The sequence below is a fragment of the Vicia villosa genome, linkage group LG7 (genome assembly GCF_029867415.1).
Source record: "Vicia villosa cultivar HV-30 ecotype Madison, WI linkage group LG7, Vvil1.0, whole genome shotgun sequence".
NCBI lineage: Eukaryota > Viridiplantae > Streptophyta > Magnoliopsida > Fabales > Fabaceae > Vicia > Vicia villosa.
This window is the reverse complement of record NC_081186.1, coordinates 98,658,689-98,680,071: the sequence shown is the minus strand read 5'-3', so window position 1 is coordinate 98,680,071 and position 21,383 is coordinate 98,658,689. Positions and strand designations below refer to the sequence as shown.

At 32.3% G+C, this 21,383-nt stretch overlaps 2 protein-coding genes across 4 annotated transcripts; one reads left to right on the top strand and one right to left on the bottom strand.

The window, feature by feature from the left end:
* The first annotated feature begins 2,309 nt into the window (after window positions 1–2,309).
* On the top strand, window positions 2,310–7,691 carry LOC131616089 (plasma membrane ATPase 1). Of its 2 annotated transcripts, XM_058887323.1 has the most exons (20): window positions 2,310–2,409; window positions 2,629–2,748; window positions 2,838–2,936; window positions 3,286–3,423; window positions 3,503–3,637; window positions 3,780–3,959; window positions 4,093–4,299; window positions 4,388–4,627; window positions 4,773–4,895; window positions 4,992–5,096; window positions 5,187–5,331; window positions 5,423–5,584; window positions 5,690–5,928; window positions 6,016–6,048; window positions 6,145–6,226; window positions 6,310–6,470; window positions 6,555–6,755; window positions 6,861–7,043; window positions 7,157–7,335; window positions 7,434–7,689. In XM_058887323.1, exons 1-20 carry the CDS (start codon window positions 2,356–2,358, stop codon window positions 7,528–7,530), a joined length of 2,883 nt encoding a protein of 960 aa, XP_058743306.1. In that variant the 5' UTR covers window positions 2,310–2,355; the 3' UTR covers window positions 7,531–7,689. The 2 variants fall into 2 exon arrangements, with proteins under 2 accessions (XP_058743306.1, XP_058743305.1); XM_058887322.1 differs by having other exon boundaries at window positions 6,310–6,755; window positions 7,434–7,691.
* A 96-nt stretch (window positions 7,692–7,787) lies between these two features.
* LOC131616090 (uncharacterized) lies at window positions 7,788–13,459 on the bottom strand. 2 transcript variants are annotated; one of them, XM_058887325.1, is made up of 11 exons: window positions 13,309–13,459; window positions 13,031–13,127; window positions 12,584–12,934; window positions 11,465–11,575; window positions 11,199–11,289; window positions 10,913–10,981; window positions 10,060–10,137; window positions 9,821–9,910; window positions 9,532–9,582; window positions 8,179–8,412; window positions 7,788–8,085 (listed from the first exon to the last, which is right to left on the bottom strand). In XM_058887325.1, the coding sequence occupies exons 2-11, from the start codon at window positions 13,111–13,113 to the stop codon at window positions 7,966–7,968; spliced, it is 1,278 nt and encodes a 425-aa protein (XP_058743308.1). In that variant the 5' UTR covers window positions 13,114–13,127; window positions 13,309–13,459; the 3' UTR covers window positions 7,788–7,965. The 2 variants fall into 2 exon arrangements, with proteins under 2 accessions (XP_058743308.1, XP_058743309.1); XM_058887326.1 differs by having other exon boundaries at window positions 13,031–13,150; window positions 13,309–13,449.
* Between the last annotated feature and the right edge of the window lie 7,924 nt (window positions 13,460–21,383).

Here is a 21,383-nt window from a genome sequence, read left to right as displayed (position 1 = left end):
AATGGTTACATTATTCAACATTCTACTTTTTCACTTTTTATTTTCCACATCATCTTCTCTCTCTTCCACCTAATAATTCAACACCTATTCAATTTTTTTTCACTACAATGGTTTTGTTTAATAAAATTCAACACCCTACCCCACATCATATTCTTATTTTCTTTTAAAGTTTTGTTTTTATGATTATATATTAATATCTATTATCAATTAAAATTAAATTAAAATAATTAATATTTAAACTTTTTTTTTTAAATTTAATAATTTATTTATTTTTTCTAATTTTCTATTCTTAATTTGTTTTCTTGCAAGTAATAAATAAGAGATGTAAAAATAGTTATTTTTTAAAAAAATAAAATTATAAAAAAACTTTAAAATGCAATAAATACACTAAACACACAACACACTAAAAAAGAAACACACAAAAAATGAAACACACATAATTTAATTAGTACAATAGACTCGGCTCACAAACAAGGATAATTAGTAAAATTTTGGGTGTTAAAAGGGTTATTGTTGGGATCCATTTCACTACAAGGATGTTTAGAGCTACAAACAATGATTTTTTTAAGGCTAAATAGAAAAAAAATTGAGAGAAAAAAGTGAATTTTTTTTATGAGTCCAAATCAAATGAACCAAGTCTCTATTTATAGAGGAAAAAAATAATGAATTTTGATAAAAATAAAAATAAATAAAAAATTTATTTACTATGAAATAATTAATTTTAAATGATTAAAAGAAAATAAAATCTAAATAATCACAACAACCAATAAAATTGTGTAAAGTGTTGCATGTGGCCCCACTTTTTTCTCATTCAACATGTTGAATCTTTTCAACACCAATTAATCCACATCACATTAAACACCTCATTCAACAAACCATTGTAGACATTCAACTATTGAATAATTTTTTCAACACCCCCATTGTAAATGGTGTTAGAGAGAAAAAAATCGCATTGACCATTAATTGTTTATTATTACTAAGTAATCATTTTGCCGTAAAAAATGGAATACTGACACATGCCAAAAATTGAAACTAATTTCGTGTTTCCTAAGCTAATCACATTAACAAAATAATAAAGTTCCAACTTATATATTGGACTATACTATAGTGACCAAATCAAATACTAGTATTTAAATTGTTATACTCATATAGGTATGTTTGTCACACTAACAAAGTACATATACCATTGTACGGTTGAATTATTAATTTAATTTAGCATCACTATGGAACTTTGGATTAATAAGTAAAATAAAACAAAATGGCGGCAAAAATAGTTTATATCTTTAATTCAATAAAATTTAGCACAAATTAGGTTACAGAGACTTAGTATATGTTTGGATCCACGTTTGTCTTGCCATTTACGCTTCTCAATGCACTCCCACCGTGATTTTTACGAAGCTGGAAATCCTAGCTTTTAGTAAACGTGTGTTTGGAGTAGTCTCCACCGTGGAAACAAACATGGGCTTAGTGTGCGTGTGTGTGGTTTAGCGGTGAAAAGTTTGGGTCCTGAGAGTGTGTTCCTCTCAAAATCGTTTAGGGTTTTGTGCAATATGGATGTTTTAAATGAATTTGAGGACTCTTGAAATATGTGATGCATTTTAAAATTCGGATTTTAAAATTCGGATACTTTTTTTTTTTGGGTACATTTTAGACATTTATGATGAACTTGGACTCTCTTCTAATATGTGATGCATCCATATTTTAAAATTGAAACATGATTTTTTTTGTGCATTATAGACGATTCAGATAAATTTGAACTCTCTTGAAATATTTATGCATCTGAATTTCAAAATTCGAACTTGATTTTTTCTGCTCAATATTAATATGTAATATGTAATCTGCTCAATATTAATATGTGATATGTAATGTGTTAGAATTAGGATTTTAAAATGTTTAAGATGAATCAAAAGGGCATTTTTGAAAATTCCATAGAAGTCGAGTGGAATGAGCAACCTCAAGTAGTTTATATATTTAAATTAAATAGTTATTTATTTGCATATAAATTGTTGAACTTAGTTTACTACATGACATTGCAGAAGCTGGCCGGCGGAGTCTAACAATGCATATAGTTTTTATCATTTCTTAGAACAAAGTGTAACAATATTCTCTTTTCTATCTACTATATATATTTCTCACAGTCTTTATATGCCATCTCCTCAATTTTTATATTATCATATCATTTTCTAAACTAACTTCATCTAATTGAGAGATTATCAAACCTCTCTCTCTAAGGTAAATTCATAGTAATATTATTAATCATCACATTTTTAGTCTCAATAATTTTTTTATTTTAACTAATTTTGATTTAGAGCTTAAAATTGGAGGGGAGTAGAAAATAAAGAAGCTTCAAGAAAAATGGTGGAAGGGACTATGTCTCTTGATGCTGTTATAAAGGAAGCTGTTGATTTGGTATGTCAAATAAGCCTCCTTAATGATTATTATCGAATAGACACGAACACATATTCTGACATGACACTGATACACTGATATCGGTGTCAATTATAATTAAATGTAACGACATGTATCTGTGTCGTGTTGATGTGAAGCACTGAGACGTGTCAGACACTATACACAGGTTCCGTTAGAAGTATTAGAATTTGATAAATTTGGAATTTGTTGTATGAATAGGAGAACATTCCTATTGAGGAGGTATTTGATAATCTAAAATGCACAAAAGAAGGTTTAACCTCTGAGGAAGTACAAGAGAGGCTTGACATGTTTGGATACAATAAACTTGAAGAAAAAAAGGTTGGAATCTTAGCTTAAGTGCTTATAGTTTTTTACAAAATTGTTTATCAAGAGACTGATAGTTTCTGTTATTTTGATTTCTTGTGCAGGAAAGTAAAGTACTAAAGTTTTTAGGGTTTATGTGGAATCCTTTGTCATGGGTTATGGAAGCTGCTGCTCTCATGGCCATTGCTATGGCACATGGAGGGGTAAGTCTCTTCCTTTTGTATATTTTATGTTATTTTTCAATGGTTTTAATTAGGTCAAATCATGTATAAGATTAGAATAAATATATATTTAGTAAACATGAAACTATACTCTTATAACCTTTGGTTAACTTGATTTGAAAGTTACAAATATTATTCACTTTACAAAAGGATTAAAAAATACATGCAAAAAAAGAAGATTTTGGTGGTAAGAGTTTTAGTTAAGGTGAAAAGTCATGTTTGAACTTTCAACCAGTGTTTTTAAAACCAAACCGTTCGGTTTAACCAGTTGAATGAAGAACCAATCAGTCTTTCTGTTGGTTCAATTTAATATAATACTTTGATTATGCAGGGAAAACGAGGAGATTATCAAGATTTTGTTGGCATAATTATTTTGCTAATTATAAACTCAACCATAAGTTTCATAGAAGAAAATAATGCTGGTAATGCAGCTGCTGCCCTTATGGCAAGATTGGCTCCAAAAGCAAAGGTTGTTATTCTCTTCTAATGTCTTTGTTATCTTGTTTTGTTCATAGTTTCTTTGATTTCTAATTATATTTAACGAATAGGTACTTCGTGACGGAAAATGGAGCGAGGAAGATGCTTCGGTATTGGTCCCTGGAGACATAGTTAGTATCAAACTAGGTGACATCGTTCCTGCCGATGCACGTCTCCTTGAAGGCGATCCTTTGAAGATTGATCAGGTAAAATCTATAAAGTACTTTGAAATTACTGATGCATGACTCAAGCGTCACAATGAATATCTTCCACAAGTTTATCAATGTTGATATCAGCATCTAGAGTTTCTTGTAATTGAAGTTATGTTTTTGTTGTTTGTACTTTTAGTCTGCTCTTACCGGAGAGTCACTTCCTGTGACAAAACATCCCGGAGAAGGAGTTTATTCTGGTTCAACTTGCAAGCAAGGAGAAATTGAGGCCGTAGTCATAGCAACTGGAGTTCACACATTTTTCGGAAAGGCGGCTCATCTCGTCGAAAACACAACACATGTTGGACACTTCCAAAAGGTTTGTAATATACTAAATAATGTATAGCAGACAAAAGCGATTTGTTCAAATTCCACTATAGTATTATAGTCGCTATTTGACAACACTGAATGTTGTGATAGTAATGCTCATGGCATGAAAAATATTATTACAGGTTTTGACATCTATTGGGAATTTCTGTATCTGTTCAATTGCTATTGGAATGATTATTGAAATCATTGTGATATACGGCGTCCACGGATACGGATACAGAAACGGTATTGATAACCTTCTAGTGCTACTAATTGGTGGGATCCCTATTGCAATGCCAACTGTTCTTTCAGTTACAATGGCTATTGGTTCACATAAGTTGTCTCAGCAGGTTTGGAATCAGTACATTAATCATTCCAACATTTCAGTAGCTTTTTAAAGATGTTGTCAAGTTTTGATCATTATGATCTTTGTTGCAGGGTGCCATAACAAAGAGAATGACTGCTATTGAAGAAATGGCTGGAATGGATGTGTTATGTAGTGACAAAACAGGCACATTAACTCTTAACAAGCTTACAGTAGACAGGGAAATGATTGAGGTTTTTGCCAAAGGTGTTGACAAGGAATCGGTTGTACTTATGGCTGCAAGAGCATCAAGGATGGAGAACCAAGATGCAATTGATTGTGCAATCGTTTCAATGTTGGCAGACCCAAAGGAGGTACAAATTCGAAGAAGCCTTACAACTTACATGATTAACAATATTCAGTCTTATTTACTAATTGTAGAATTCTTCAAAGCTTGTTTGCATCGTGTTGTGTAGTTGAGATTCGGTTAGTCTACTAATAGCCCTTTGGTTTCGCCAGGCACGAGCCGGAATAAAAGAAGTTCATTTCCTTCCATTTAATCCAACTGATAAAAGAACTGCACTTACATACATTGATGGTGCTGGTAATATGCACAGGGTTAGCAAAGGTGCACCAGAGCAGGTAATACATAATCGATTCTCGCTTTTCAAGAACCATGCAACATACCAGAATAAATTATCTATGATCATTGATTAACATTTCTCGTATACTGTGTAGATTCTCAATCTTGCACAAAACAAGGCAGAAATTGGACGGAAGGTTCATGCGATGATTGACAAGTTTGCAGAACGCGGACTCCGTTCTCTTGGGATTGCAAGACAGGTTTGTTTCCCTCTTATAAAATCATCATAATCTGATAGGTGAATTATCGTGTATATTTTCTTTAGCACCAAAGTTTTTTTTTCGATATAGGAAGTACCTGAGGGTACTAAGGAAAGTGCAGGAGGACCATGGGAGTTTGTTGCTCTTCTCCCTCTTTTTGACCCTCCTCGTCATGATAGTGCAGAAACAATCAGAAGAGCTCTTGATCTTGGCGTTAGTGTCAAAATGATCACTGGTATGTATATCACAGTATCACCGTCATTTGAAATTGAGTCGCTGATTTAATGATAATGCAAACTATACTCATGCTACAAAAACACTTTCAGGCGATCAACTCGCAATAGGAAAGGAAACGGGAAGGCGGCTAGGGATGGGGACAAACATGTATCCTTCTTCATCACTGCTCGGTGAAAATAAAGATCAACTAGGTGCTGTTTCCATTGACGATCTCATTGAGAAAGCTGACGGTTTTGCTGGTGTCTTTCCTGGTAAGCCAAGCAAACAGTGATCTAAACTGAACACATAGGAACTCTAAGTTAATGTCTTACTCTTGCGTCTCATCCGATTTCTAACAACACGCTTGCGTTCCACAGAGCACAAGTATGAGATTGTGAAGAGGTTACAAGCTAGAAAGCACATTTGTGGGATGACTGGTGATGGAGTGAATGATGCACCTGCCTTAAAGATAGCTGACATAGGTATTGCAGTAGCAGATTCTACAGACGCTGCGCGAAGCGCTTCTGACATAGTGCTGACAGAACCTGGTTTGAGTGTCATCATAAGCGCAGTTTTAACTAGCCGCGCAATTTTTCAGAGGATGAAGAACTACACAGTAATCCCAAAACTATAAAAGTTTACATTTCAGTTTTTTCATAGTGTGACAACAAGTCATTACTTTTTATTTTCTTTTCCTTTGCAGATATATGCAGTATCTATCACTATTCGTATTGTGGTAAGCTATTTGTGCAAATAAATCGATAGAAACTATTCAGCAATGAACATGATCGTTAACAATTTTTCTCATTTTCCATTTTGTTTATTGTTTCAGCTTGGTTTCATGTTGCTTAACAGCTTTTGGAGTTTTGATTTTCCACCCTTTATGGTTCTTATCATTGCCATTCTCAATGATGGTAATATCAGCTACTTTCTAGTATCTTAATCTCAAGTCTCAGTAGAATTTGATGATCTTAAATGTTGGGATTTTAATGAATAGGTACCATCATGACAATATCTAAAGATAGGGTTAAGCCTTCTCCACTTCCTGATAGTTGGAAGCTTAGTGAAATTTTCGCAACTGGGGTTATTCTCGGAACCTATCTGGCTCTAATGACAGTGATCTTCTTCTATATAGTTTTTGAAACAAATTTCTTTCCGGTGAGGAAATTCCTTCCACTCTTAACTATTTTTGTCTTTTTCCCCCCTCTTCATGCAATGAATGATAGAAATTTTTCGGTGCAGGACCACTTTGGTGTGAAACACTTCCGCCCCGATCTACATGGTCCTGTCACTGATGAAATGAAAGCGATGTTGGCTTCTGCTGTTTATCTTCAAGTCAGTACAATTAGTCAAGCCTTAATCTTTGTGACACGGGCCAGGGGATGGTCCTATACAGAAAGACCTGGTCTTTTGCTTGTTTTTGCTTTTGTTATTGCTCAGCTGGTACTGTTTTTTTCTAAACTTATTGTACTATCCAAACTTGATTATAAAATCAAGTGGATTTTTCTGCGCGTAAAGCCTCACTATCTCGTTTTATTGTATTTCTAGGTTGCAACTGTTATATCAGCACAGGCCAATTGGGAAATTGCTGGAATCAAAAGCATAGGATGGGGCTGGGCAGGAGTCATTTGGTTGTTTAATACTGTAACCTATGTTTTTCTTGATCCTTTAAAGTTTGCTGTTGCTTATCAACAAAGCGGAAGGGCTTGGAATTTGGTCGTAAACCAAAGAGTAAGTACTATGACTGAAATATCATTGGACTAGTTACACTGTCAGTGTAGTTTCCAAGACTCGCACAGAATGATAATGTACTAATATGGCTTCTTGTTTGTGCGAATTAACAGACTGCATTTACCAACAAAAATGATTTTGGTAAAGAATCTCGTGAGGCTGCATGGGCTGCTGAGCAGAGAACCTTGCACGGTCTTCGCTCTGTTGAGCTGAAAGGCTTTGCAGAGAAACACAACCACAGAGAAATAAATACAATGGCCGACGAGGCTAAGAGGCGAGCAGAATTAGCAAGGTCTTTGTTCATCTTCAAACTGTTTCATGAGTTTATTTCTGGTTCTTGATTTTCCTTTTTCTCTAACCATCATCATCGTTATCTTTCTCATGATGCAGGTTGAGAGAGCTTCACACTCTGAAAGGAAGAGTGGAATCGTTTGCAAAGCTACGGGGTTTGGACATTGATACCATGAATGGTCACTACACTGTCTAAGACATAATGTTATTATCTGTCAGCACTCTGTCATGTGACACTTCTTTATATTTATTTGTATTATGTTTGTTTTTCGTTTCATATTATAGGCTATACTTCAATAATGTATTTGTTGGTTACATTTATTTCTGCTTTTCACACAACATCGGTTATTTTTTGTTTTTTTTTTCTTCTTTTGTTATTGTAATTTGTACCTATTTTGTGTTGCAACTTAAAATATTCTTATTTGAATAAATCACATTTCAAAAATCATAAATCTTTATTAATAAACTTATTCTGAGCGTTGCGGGAAATCATGCAAGGCAAAACTTCTATACAAGAAATCAAAATAATAAACAATACATGGTGTCATTTTTCTTCTATTAGAGTTGTAAATATATGACCAAAATTCTTGCTTCATGACTTGAGATATGAAAACTACTCTCTCACATAGCTCTAGCTCATAAAGCAATTGAATAGAGAGGATCTCTCTGGGCATGACTTATCCAGTAAGGTCTTCAAATCTACATCTTTTATCTTCTCAAGGAGCTCATTTTCAAGAGGCTTGGGCAATTGCTGAGGTACATATCAAATTTAAGACGGTCTGAGCGAGCAATCTATATAAGCAGTCATAAAATGGAAAGTCTGAGAAAAAAAGAATTCACATACCACTTTTAACCACAGAATGTAACTAGCAGAATGTGTGGCTTGGGCTTGGAAATCCCCATAATCATCATCAACAAAAGTTGAGGAGTGAAAGAGACTTAATTCCTTCTGCAGAAAGGTGCCAAAGTCATGATACATGTTTGTTGCCTCCTTGGAATGGTAGGATCTGTCATTAGAGTCAGGTAGGAAACTATTTATCCAGTATGAGGAAAGAAAGCGACGATGAAGCCATAGAGCCTGTTTAAAATGAACAACATTACCATCTAAAACAATTTACTAAGTAGAAAAACATATTGCACTAGGGGGAACCATAAATGCAATTGGGGCTTGCATATAGACTTGGATGAGACCCTTAACTGAAATGAAGATGAAGCACTCGCACTTGTATAGTTGTACTTGTATGAGTAGAAGGATTTTCTTGGAAGTAGGGTAAATTAATAATCGTGCTAATTGTACAAAATTTTCTAAGAAGCCCGACACCAGTACAAAGCAATCTCAATATAAAAAGTTGAAAAAGTTCAATAAGTTATCTCCTCTTGAAACTTAAATCTATGTTTTTGGTCCCTCTATTTTTATAACCTTAAAAAAATAAAAAAGATTCCCAAGTTTGAGCTTTTTTGACTTCTATAGCATTCGTGTTTCAGAAACAATGATCTTATTTTCTTGCTGCACTCGAATCCACCCAATATTACAGGTCTTATAGTGGTGCGGTAGAATTTTCCTTTGCCTTTAAACTTGACTGGTACTTTTTATCACAATACCTAAAGCAGTCATTCATATCATCCACCTAGTTTGGGGTCCTATACTATGATTAACAGTTCCTTTATCCCATTGTTTTGTATAATTGATCAAGATACATAAAATATGAAATTGTGTTATGGTTATTATGGCGTGCTCTCTAACTTTCACCTCTAAGTTATTATTTGTGTGTTTATTTCTAAACCTGCATTAGATATATTTTGTTTTACTCCTAATTAATTAGGCAGAAACCGTGTGTTTCTGGGACATGTATCTAAACTTCTAACTTTCCATTTATCTATGCTTTCGATTCTCTAACTCAACTGTAACCAAGATAAAAAGGGCTCAAAGTTGACCTATACTTAGAAGTTTTATGTATTTATAAGACTAGTATTTGAGTTCGATATTTTATAGACACACTGGTCACATACAACAATTTCATGAATAGTCCCACAGATAATGAACTCCATGAATTAAAAAATCCATAGATAATGAATGAATATATCATTTATAATATATCCAGCCTATCCATGTATCACTTTAGGCTACTATTGATGGAGGTAAATGATAAATTAGTATTTATTAGTAATTAATAATAAGCATACACTGACCACCGACCTCTCTTCCGACATAACGCTTTATCAATGTTTCATTCCATTCAAGTTCGTCCTGAAAAATCACAATTGTTGCATAATTACAAGAACTAAAATTATGTATTCTAGTAATAGCTATACAAGGTTGCAAAATTTATCAATATGATACAGTATCATAAATCAGTAGAGTTTTTATTTCCCTTAGTAAGTATCTGCAAAGGAGACACATGATACAACTATCACGACTATAACTTAAATTAGAAAGCAAAGCAAGTAAGCAATAACAAAAGAGGATGCAAATTCACAACCATTACCTTCATTGCTTGGACAATATCAGCATTATGACCATAAGATGCAGCTTCTTCCACACAACTTTGGTCCTCCATCATCTTTTGCAGTAGCCGCTGCAATATGATGGAATCTATGATTGTCGAGAAAGATAAATCTCAATCACATCAAAGGACTTAGTAACAGTATTCTTACTCAAAAAGCATATAAATCGTGGAAACTATAATCACCAGTATCAGGTTCAAACAAGTAAATCGAAACTTACTCTGCGATAATGAAAGCAACAATTATCAGAAACATGCAGTGCAGCCCAACTTCTGGATTTCCTCATCTCAGATAGCACCTAAATAAGCACATAGTTAATTTAGACTTCATGAGAGACATTAATCAAATCACTGAAAACAGTGAAAAGTCATATTTCATTTGGAGAGAATAAGAATTTGACATAATTATTTGAATGAAATTTCATTTTTATTTTCATTATAATTTTATACAATTCTTAATGAAAAATAATTTTTGATATTTTTGGTTAAATAGGTTCACTTAGCTCGATTTTGGCTGACCAAAGTTACTGGTCAGATAGGGGCAAGCCGGGGTCAGTCCAACACAATGTTATTGGGCCTAAGAAAACACAATTTGACCTGAACAGAGATTTTGGACTGAGCGAGTAATCTGCTGGGGCTGAGCCATTTTTTACTTACATTTTGGTGAAAGGGGGCGTGGAATATGGATTACATCATTTTTTTAAAATAAAATATCCATTCCGTCAATTATAGGAATGCTCTTGCTCAATTAAAGGGCCTAACCAAGGAGCGGGATAACGTATCCATTCTATCCAACCAAAAATGGGCTAGTAATGAGTCAAAATGCCAATTGGCTCCAACAACTAAAGGTAAACCAATAATTACATAAGACTAAATGCAATAGAAAAACTTAAAAAATAAATTACTACAGTATTACAGTGCAGAATCTTCTACGAATTTAAGACTGCATGCACAAGTTTTTCACAACTTATTGCTAGTGGATGTCATGAATTTTATATGTAATTTAATCCAAAATTATGTTGTGATACTTGGAAGTTATAATTTGCAAAAATTAAAATACCATAGAGTTAATACCTGATCTTTAGTCATGTATGAGATTAACCAGCACCGGTGATTCCATGCACGATAATTCATCTTTGATCTCTGAAAATGATAGGGGTAAAAACAAGGAATAATGGGTGTTTAACTCAAAATATGCTGGTTTGTTTGATATGTAATCCCTAATCTCTATGACAAAAAGGTGAAGCATTGCATAAGTCACGTAAATTCATCTTTTATCCTTCACTTCGGTACGAAAACCAATCAACTAAACGAACATTAGAAAATGTTTCCAAGTTAAATAGTAAGACTGAATTTAGACCTCAGCTATTTTCTCAACCAGCTCAGATTCTTTTGCCAAAATCTCTTTGAAGTTTGAACAGTTTGCAGAGATTGACTTGATCACCCATCGCCTAGATAAAATACTTTTATGCATTATATGTCTATTAATGTTCCGAAACCTTACAATCAATTAGTATTCAAAATGATTGTCAAAAGAAAAATTAGTATTCAAAATTCAATCATATATAGTACTCCTCTTGAAAATATCTATCTTTTTGTGAATTGGATGGGGACAAAATATAATACCTATGATTCCAAGCTTGTTCACTTTTGGCTGAGTATGAGAGCACAAGTTCTGATAGTAGAAGTTCATCTACAAACATTGAGACCTGGTTCTTCTTAGACACTAATAACTTTCTGCAATATGCACACAGAAAAGAGGATTTTATCAAATATCAAATTGCTAGAAATTTTCTCCATTTTCATATGTTTTCTTGCCTTACAATTCTAGAATCTCGTTTTAAAGATATTTATTCTCTCAAAGTAAAAATAAAATGATACACTGATTAAACTCACGAGTCATACTCTAATTATACAAGGATTAAACTCATGAGTCATAGTATGAAACTTAAGAAAAAGATTGAGCATATTAAGACAAGAAACCGACATCATAGAAAATCAATTTGGTTTTGTGCTAGAGAGATTAACTCTTGAAGCCATATATTTTTTACAAAGACCGATGGAAATATATCGTAGAATCAAAAAGGCCTAACATGGTTTTCATGAATTTGAAAAAAAATATGATAGAGTGCCTAGAGAGATTATGCAGAAAGTTCTAGATAAGAAAGGAGCTCACATTGCATGTATTAGGCATCAAAGATATGTAAGATTGTGTCCTATTAGGTTTTCATATTGGGTTCAACTCTTTTGTATGGGACTTGAGTTCAACTCTTACAAAACTACTTGGGAAGGTTAGGGATATCACTCTTTATAAACTCATTTCAAGCCTTATCTTTTTTCTATGCGGGGCTTGAATTTTTCATAATGCACTTCTTCACTCTAAGCCCTATTGTGCTTAGTGTGTAGATATAAATGGTAGGTGGCCCGATGGATAGACTATGACACCATATTAGATTTTATATTGGATCTAACTCGTCGTTACAGAACTTCCTTTTAAGATAAGAGATGTCACTCATTATAAATTCATTTAAGACCTTATCTCTTCTCTATGTGAGACATGAGTTTTTCCCAATATGTTATGAAAAGCATAAGAAAAATTGAGAGAAATACAAAAGATTTTAGAGGTAACTAAAGGGGGTAGATGCACCAAGAATTTTTTAGCCTTTATCTTTTTATCTTGGTATGATGTTGACTTACAAATGTCAATAACATCATATAGAAAATATCGATAGATGAGAGAATAACCTGCAATTCCAAGCAGTCATGAAATCACAGCTTAGCAGCAGAAGAGACTTGCTGTGTCTCAAAAGTATGCTTTCAAGATGGTCATCGGATGTTGAAGCACGTAAAGAAAGTCCAACTTTGTCAGATTGGTTTCCACACATCTTATATTGTTTAAACGTCGTCATGAATGCATGTTTAGCAGCTTTATATAACGGTAGAAGAATATGAGTTGAAATTCCCAATTTATGATCTCGGTTCCAGAAGCATAGTTCGTCAGAGCTTGCTATCCTGTCGCCTGATAAATTTGTCGAAATTCCAGATTCTTCTTTTAACAAGGAAAACTGGGAAGGATGAATAAACCCCAGCTCATCACTAATATCAAATGTAACAAAATCCACAAGTTTATTAATCAACAATCAGGGTAAGTAAGCACAATCTTATTTTGTGTACGAAATCGCTGAAACTTACATTAGTGCATCAGATTCAAGAATATCCTCCAGCTGATGCAATAAATCCGAAGCATTTCCATAAGAGTTAGACTCTTCATTCATGCTTCCTGCTTTGACTGATGCAAAAGGCACAAACAAACTTCAAAGACCAAGGGAATTAATCAATTTCTAAAAAAGTGCTTATCAAGTAAACTCATTAGCATTAAGGCCGTGTTTGGATAATGCACTAAATTAAGCGCTTATAGCATAAGTGCTTATCATATAATCGAAGCATAAGGAAACATTTGATGAACTTACTTGGTTGAGATCGAAAAAGAAAAAACGTGAATGCGCGATCCCCTTCAACGGAAGCTCAGTGGTTGTTTCTGATGAGCAACTCCAAATTCGTGAAGAATCTACCAACTTTTCTTCACACTGTCACTTGTTAACTTTTTATTTCACCATATACCCAAAGATTGTAAATTCATTTTTCGCAGTCAAAATATGATTTTCAATTTTTATTTTTAAAAAAAGATTTTTATTGGAGATAAAAAAACTTTTTTTTTAAACAAATTTCAAAATTGTCGGCTTATATGCAAGGGTGTAATAGGATATTTCAAAAAATCGGGTAGATCGATATTTTTTATTTTTTATTTTGTAGGGAGGAGAAGAGGAAGAGATGACAAAATCATACATAGTTTAAGCAAGACTCATCTACCGACTAAAATGGATAGAGTGGTCCCCATCGATTTTCACCGTAAGAGGATTGAGATGTCGCGTGGATCACGTACTCTCTAACATAGAGGAGGTGGAATTGGTCTGTCTAAATATCATGATGTTGAGCCAACTATTGTCGTTGTTGATGTTGTGAGAAAGAGATGATTTTTCACGATGATTAAATGGTTCATGTTCAAACTGATACAGAGGTTTTTATTTTGGCTGAGACAGAGGTGCCAACTTAAACATATATAGAGGCATTTGTTCAGGCTAACACTGATTGGGGGTTCCTTGGAGGGCTCTTTGTCCCTACCTTGACCATTCGGTACTCCGATCATGTGGCATTTAGATTATGGCTAGGATAGGTATTAAAAAAAATACTTTAAGTAGTTTTTATTTATTAGTGGTTAATTGACTCTAACTAATAGCTTATGCTTTATTTGTTACAGGATTGTACTCCATTGAAGGTCTTCACTCGTGGGTCGAAGTTGAAGAAATTCTCGCCAATGCAGATGCTTGATGAGGTCAAGGTGATTGTTGTTAATGTTGGTTTGTTGTCCTTGGTGGATTGTTCACTCACCATACTTGACGCTCCCTAGTTATCTGTTTTTCTTGAGTGATGATATAAGAATACGTATTTCTTTCACCTTCCATTTGGTGAGATAACGATTATCTTGGATGATGTATCCAGCCTCTACCATCTCCCCTTTGCTAGTAATGTATTTACCTGTTCGCCGATGAACCAGCAGATTGCATGTATGGTTGTTAAGACATGCATGGGTGTTACATCTGGTTTGGTATTGAAGGAGTTCATGGCTAACAGAGGTGTTCGTTTTCGTCTCTTTTGACTTCGGGATATATATAATCCCTAGCATCCTATTTATGAAGTTGTTGTTAGGGTATACATGTTGCATCTTGTCGGATGTACTATTTTAGCAGACAAGTATCATGTCTACATTGATGTCAAATACATATCCATGTTTATTTTCCAAATTCTTTACCATGTTAGATTTGATGTTCTTGTTTTAATTCAACATGGGACCATACGAAGTATCTAGAAGCCAAGCACTTTCGAAACAAAATTTAGTGGCAGCTACTATATGGGAAACTCCAAAGGAACACGGTAATAAAGGATAATAGTTAGAGAAGTCCAACCTAGATAGAACTTTATCAAAGACATTTGGAAAGCTAACTCGCCACTTATCATTACTAAGAGCCCTATCTGACCTCTCATAGTTGCTTTGACCGCCATTATAAATTGGACATTTCCATGTGAAGAGAGAACCGGCCCTACCCAGGTCGATCAAACTACGTTCTTTAATTTTATCTTTAAAACTATTACATTTACGTATGGAATTTGTTGATCTTCCTTTTTTTTCATAAGCAATTGTTATATCATTAAAGTCTTATGCAACCGGCCACGAAGAATGTATAACGCTACTAATAAGCTTCAGATTAACCTTTAACACTCCTTTATTATCAATATTCGAACATGCATAGATAGAAGTGAAATACCATACTCCTCATTGTTAATTTTGAACTATCAGATGCATAAACTAAAACTTCTTAAGCACCAAGAAAAATTATGTGTCACTTTCCTTCCAAAAAGTCACTATCCCACTTGCATATACACTTACTTCAATAGCTAGAAATCCGACAAATTCCATCTTAATAAAGCTTTTCTTTATCTTTTCAGAGTCGCTTCTTGTCGCCATGATAACCATTATACTAGGGTTGTGCATTGAAATATGTTGTCTATAATATCTATAGAAAGTTGTGCTAGATACACCTCTGTAAATTTCACACAAAAATATCATTTGTTTTCTTTATCATGATAAAATGCATTTTCAGAAATAACATCTCTATATGATCAAGTCGTAAGCAAGTTATGGCGAATATATTACATCTTCCGTATTAGAGTCAGATAAAGCCAAGACTCCCTTGGTCACTAGCATCAATAAACTCTTCACCTAGAGAATCCTCATTTTCCATGTTTGGTTCTTGAATGGTATATGTCATGGGTGTATTTATCCCATATGGTATTCTAGGGACATTTCGTTCCACAACATGTTTTTTAAGGCCCATATGGTGTCGTACACGGGAAAGCAGGCGACATATTTACTTTAATTCTCTTTTTTTTACAAAAAAAATATTTTCACATTATAAACTAAAAGATACGAATTTGCAAGTACCAACGGTTGAGGTGAGTTGCATTCTGGTCTCTCGTCATGCAAAAATCATTACCATCGCCTTAGATAAGCATAATAATAGTAGAGAACGGTAATTAACATTTTTCTTTGTGGGATTAATAATCTTTTATACTAAAATGATATTTCAGTGCCCTTGTGAAGCTATCAAGTTACTGCTTTAAAAGATAGAGATCCAGAAAACCTAACAAGTGTTAATGTGAGCAAGATAGGTTCGTTGAGTTAAATGCAATTAGGTTCAATTAGAGTGTCATTTCATAAAAGTGTATGCAACATTGAGCATCAGTATAACACTCCATTTTACTCTAGATTACACGACTTCCTTTCAAGATAATATGTACAACACATTGTAAAGTAATTAGAAAGGATCAAATCTGTTGGTTATGACAAAACAAGGTTGCTTCATTAGAATAACATATGGGTTACCTTGTGCGTGTGAACTTGCAAGTTATCAAATAAGGGAAATAAGAAGAGGAATAAGAAGAGTAAAAGGGTGAAGAGAGTGGCATGCATCGTGATCCTTCACAATGTGAGTATGTTGAGGATTCACATGAAAGTCAGAGTATGAAGAGATCATGTAGAAACCCAACTGAGAGTCAATCGTGTAACATGTCTATAAAACTAGAATATTTGTCCTAGTTTCCTGTTTTCTTACATCAGTACATTGATGACATTGTCGATGTTGGTGACGATGAAAATTGTGGTTTTTGGGCTATTGCAACTTTACTTGGATGGGGTGAAAAGTCTTGACCTTTGATTTGGACTCAGTTAGATACTAAAGTTTATCAACATGCCACCAACTGTATTCCAATTTGTTGTATGACACAATACCGAAAGTTAAGAGTGAATTGTGGGTTGATGGTTTTGGTTTGTAAGGTCCTGATAAGTGGATGATGATTCCTGATATGAATTATCCTATTGCTTCTAGATACTATGTCATATTGGTCACGTTGTCCATGAGCATTAACATCACATTCTTCCCATTAGTGATAACTTCATGCATAGCGTCAAGTAGACATAAAAAGATTGCAGTTGGTTTTGTTAACAACAATCATTGGGTTTAGGTGAAGTTGAAACCCAATTTTCCTTTGCCTCTAACACATGCCTATGGAGACAGAACTGTAATGAAGTTGCAAGAACATGAGAATCAACATATGTGGGACGTATTAGACACCGACAAAAGTATCTAAGAAGTCGACATAATTTGTTTTGTAATAGTATTATAACACTTTTGCATTATATGTATATGTTTTATCTGATATACTTTGTTAAAAAAGTTTTTTTTTAAAATTCATTACTGCCTATCGGACTTTTCTTCTAAATATTCAAATTTTTGGTGCATACCAGATTTTTCAAAAAATTCAGTAGGTTTAATATCTTTCTGATTTTTTTGAAATATTTGATAGCTTCTTTCCGGATTATTTGAAAAATCTGATAATTTTGCATAATTTTTCCAAAAAGTCTTTAAAATTTTACCGGCAATTTGAAAATGTCTGGTATTTTTGCTTTTTTTTTGCAAAATATCTGATAATTCTACATCCAAACAGAAAATTTAATGAAATATCTGGTAGTTGCATAAAAAATCCAAAATTTATCAAGGAAAATTTTAAAATCCGATAATATATGAAAAAGGCAAATGCGGAATCACAACCACTATAAAGGGATGTTTGATATAATTTAGGTGGTGAAACAAATATTCCTCGAAATGTAGGTGGTTTTAGGACTAACAAATTGTTGAGCATTTCAACAATACTCTTCTCCATTTCAACACTACTCTTCTCCATGAATAAAAGTGACTCATTGATAAAGATTTTTTCTAAAGTAAGTTGATTTTTCATATAACATATTACCAAATAGTGATTTTATTTATGATATATTTTTATGGGTTAAATATATTTTTGGTCCTTATAAAATATCAAAAAAATTTTGTCTCTATAAAAGTAAATTGTATGATTTAGTCCCTACAAAATTATTATGCACGTAGTTTTCGTCTCTACTGTCAAACTAATGTGTATTTTAGAATGATTATTTTGCAGACATGTTTAGAACATTTTAAAAAGTTTCTCGAAAAAAAAAACTCAAAATTTAATTTCTAAGTCGAGATTTTCATTACTTTTATTATTATCTTTTAAAATTTTAAAAATTCATATTTAATTATTTTTATTTTAAAATTTCTAAAATTTTGTAAATAAATATTTTATCGTATTCTATATATATAAATAGTTTTCAAGTTTTTAGAAAATATCAAAGACTAAAATTGTATGCAATAAAAAAATTTAGGGATATAAATAAGTCATTTTTTTAATAGTGGCTAGAAATAAAATTTTAGATATTTATAAGGATAAAAAATATATTTAATTTTATTTTTAAATACTGAATACTATGATATTCTTGAATTCGATCAGGTATATTCATTTTTTTTCATTTATTAATAAACTAATTATATTTTAAAAATCAATTTTACCGAAAGGGTACCTGTATTCAACAGAACATCAAAATACCTAAGAATTTTTCTTGTCAAATAATATTCTAGTTAATCATTCAAAATACTTTATTTTATAAAGAGGCATTTCATGAAACGGACACAAAAAAAAAAAAAATATGAACAATTAATTTTCATCTCAACTTTGTGTTAAACTTGGAAGTGGTTTGGGCATTACTCTATTTTACTTATATTGGTGATACATAATTTTATGAGCTTTTCCCTCATTTATATGCGTCGACAAAGAACATGTTTGGATTGTAACCAAAAAAAAAAGAGAAGCATGGTGCTTTATGTTTGGGGGATTAATCTTATATGTCGGACATAGTTTTCTAGCCTTTCCCACTCATGGTTGTATTATATTGGGTTTTTGGTGTGCAAGTTGGATGATTATCTTATTCTAGATGGTTGAAGTATCACTAGAACTTTCTATTAATACAATTTTATTAGTAAACAAAAAGTTGTTCTTATATTAAAGTTTAATAAATATTTAATTGTTAATATTAAAATAAAGCTTGATAAAAAAAAAAAAATTAAGTTTGTTGTTTTTTTTTAATAGTAAAAAAAACTGATAAATATTTATATTTTTTGTTCATAATTTTTTCACTAAATATTTTAATAAAACATTCCATGAAGCCCGATCACACGAACTTGACATGTGTTTGATATATACATTAATAACACTAATCAATTCTTATTCTACTAAGTGAAGTCATGAACATTGATCAAATTACATCATAATGTTATATTATAAGTCATAAATTTATCCAGCACGTTAACTTCAAGATCTTTCTTAATATTTTATCTTATCATTTTTTAAGTCTTGATCCACCTCGAGCGATTTGACTAACATTCATCCAATTGATCCACACTTTTTCTCTATATTTTCAAACAACCTAAGCAGCCTTCTTTCCACCATATTCTCTCTCTCCCCCCTCCCTCCCCACTGATGGTTCTTTACAACTCATCACTACAACACTGTCAATTTTACATTTTTGCAATAGAATTTTTCCTCCAAATTGTGTGCTATTTTCATTTCACATAATTATTCGAGGTTTTTCTACATTTCCTCCACCAACTTGATTTCCATGATTTATGTCTCATTATGTTTAGTATTTGTCCTGGACCGGCCAAATGCACAATTAACCAAGATTTAATCTTTCTCAAATCCACTTCACTTGACCTAAAGTATAAATCAGTTATGCTAAGAGCAAGGTACAGTCTATGATATCCAATTTTTATTGTACTCATCTTGAATCTTGAACTAACTATGAGTTAGAGTGCTAACCGTGCAATTCCCTCTCACGCCACCCTAAAGAAGACTAGAGCCACCATTCAAGATTAACAATCATCCATTTGTCTTCATTTATTGTTCTTAAGTGAAGCTACAATATTCATTTTTTTATTACCGAACAAAATATTATTAAATATTCCAGTTATTTAAATTGTGTAACTTGTAATATTGTATGATATCTAACTTTTCCTTTTAAATTTAGAAGCACTTTGTCATTTCCTAAATTAAAGTTTTATATACTTCTCTTACTTCTATTTAGCCATAACCTACACATTTATAAAGTTTGTCTTCTAGTCCTAAATCTCTCATTTAACTCCTCAATTGACTATTTAAATAGCACTATATCATATCTAACTCTTGAATGTGTTTCATAAGTACATTTAAAACTAAAGTAAAAAAGTAAGAACTTAAGATTTAAGATTGAACCTTGGTGCATTCTCATATTACGGAACAAAACATTATTAAATATTCAAGTTATTTAAATTGTGTAACTTATGATATTGTATGATATCTAACTTTTCCTTTTAAATTAGAAGCACTTTGTCATTTTCTAAATTAACATTTTATATACTTCTCTTACTTTTATTTAGCTATAATCTACACATTTATAAAGTTTGTCTTCGAGTCCTAAACCTCTCATTTAACTCCTCAATTGACTATTTAAGTAACACTATATCATATACAAATCACTTATCTCTCATCTCTCAGTGCTAACTCTTGAATGTGTTTCATAATTACATTCAAAATTAAAGTAAAAAAGTAAGAACTTAAGATTGAACCTTGGTACATTCTCATGTTAGATTGAAAATAAAACATCACCAATACCAATTAGGTATATCAACATTACTCATATTTAATACTCAAAATTATCAAGATCTTCTTCCTCGATGTAAGGAACTTCTTCTTCGACAATCATATACTCACTATTACTATAGAGTAAATGATGTGAAGAATTTCTTCCTCGATGTAATGTGTACAATAGCATCAGTGTCAACTATTATATGCTCTCATTAGATACAAGATTTATTGAATCATAATAATAAAGATTAAATATGTTTGTGGTCTCTTAAATATCTCATATTTCACTTTTAGTCCTTCAAAATATTTCTTTCAAAAAATAGTCATAAAAAAATTTATCCACAATTTTGATCCCTCTTGCTAAAACACTCGTTAAAATCGTCGCAAATTCAATCACTACTAATTAAACAATAGTCACTAAAATCGTAGCTAATTCTGTCGCTAAATTTCAGGAGAGACTAAAAGCGTGAATACTTTTTTTTTTAGAGAAATCACTCTTTAATAAAAATATTTTAAAAAACTAAAAATAAAATATAAAATATTTAATAGAATTATAAACATATTTAACCTTAATAATAAAGAAAAACAATAGTAGTAGTAATAACATACCATCATTATTAAAATTGAAAATCCATTTTTTATTCACACCCTTCTTGTCTTCATCATTATTCTTTTCCGAAAAAAGGAAAACATCTTTTGTATGTGCCTTTTTAGTGATAATAATATTTTTGAATCGCAACTTCTACTTGCTTCTTATCTTATCTCTACCATTTTTTGGTTTCTTTTTCATATTTAATGACAAATAATTTAGATAAAGAGGAAGAATATCGTGTCTTCCTTCTCACCATCTATTTTCAAATAAATAACACTTTTAGCACCTCAGCACCTGAACTTG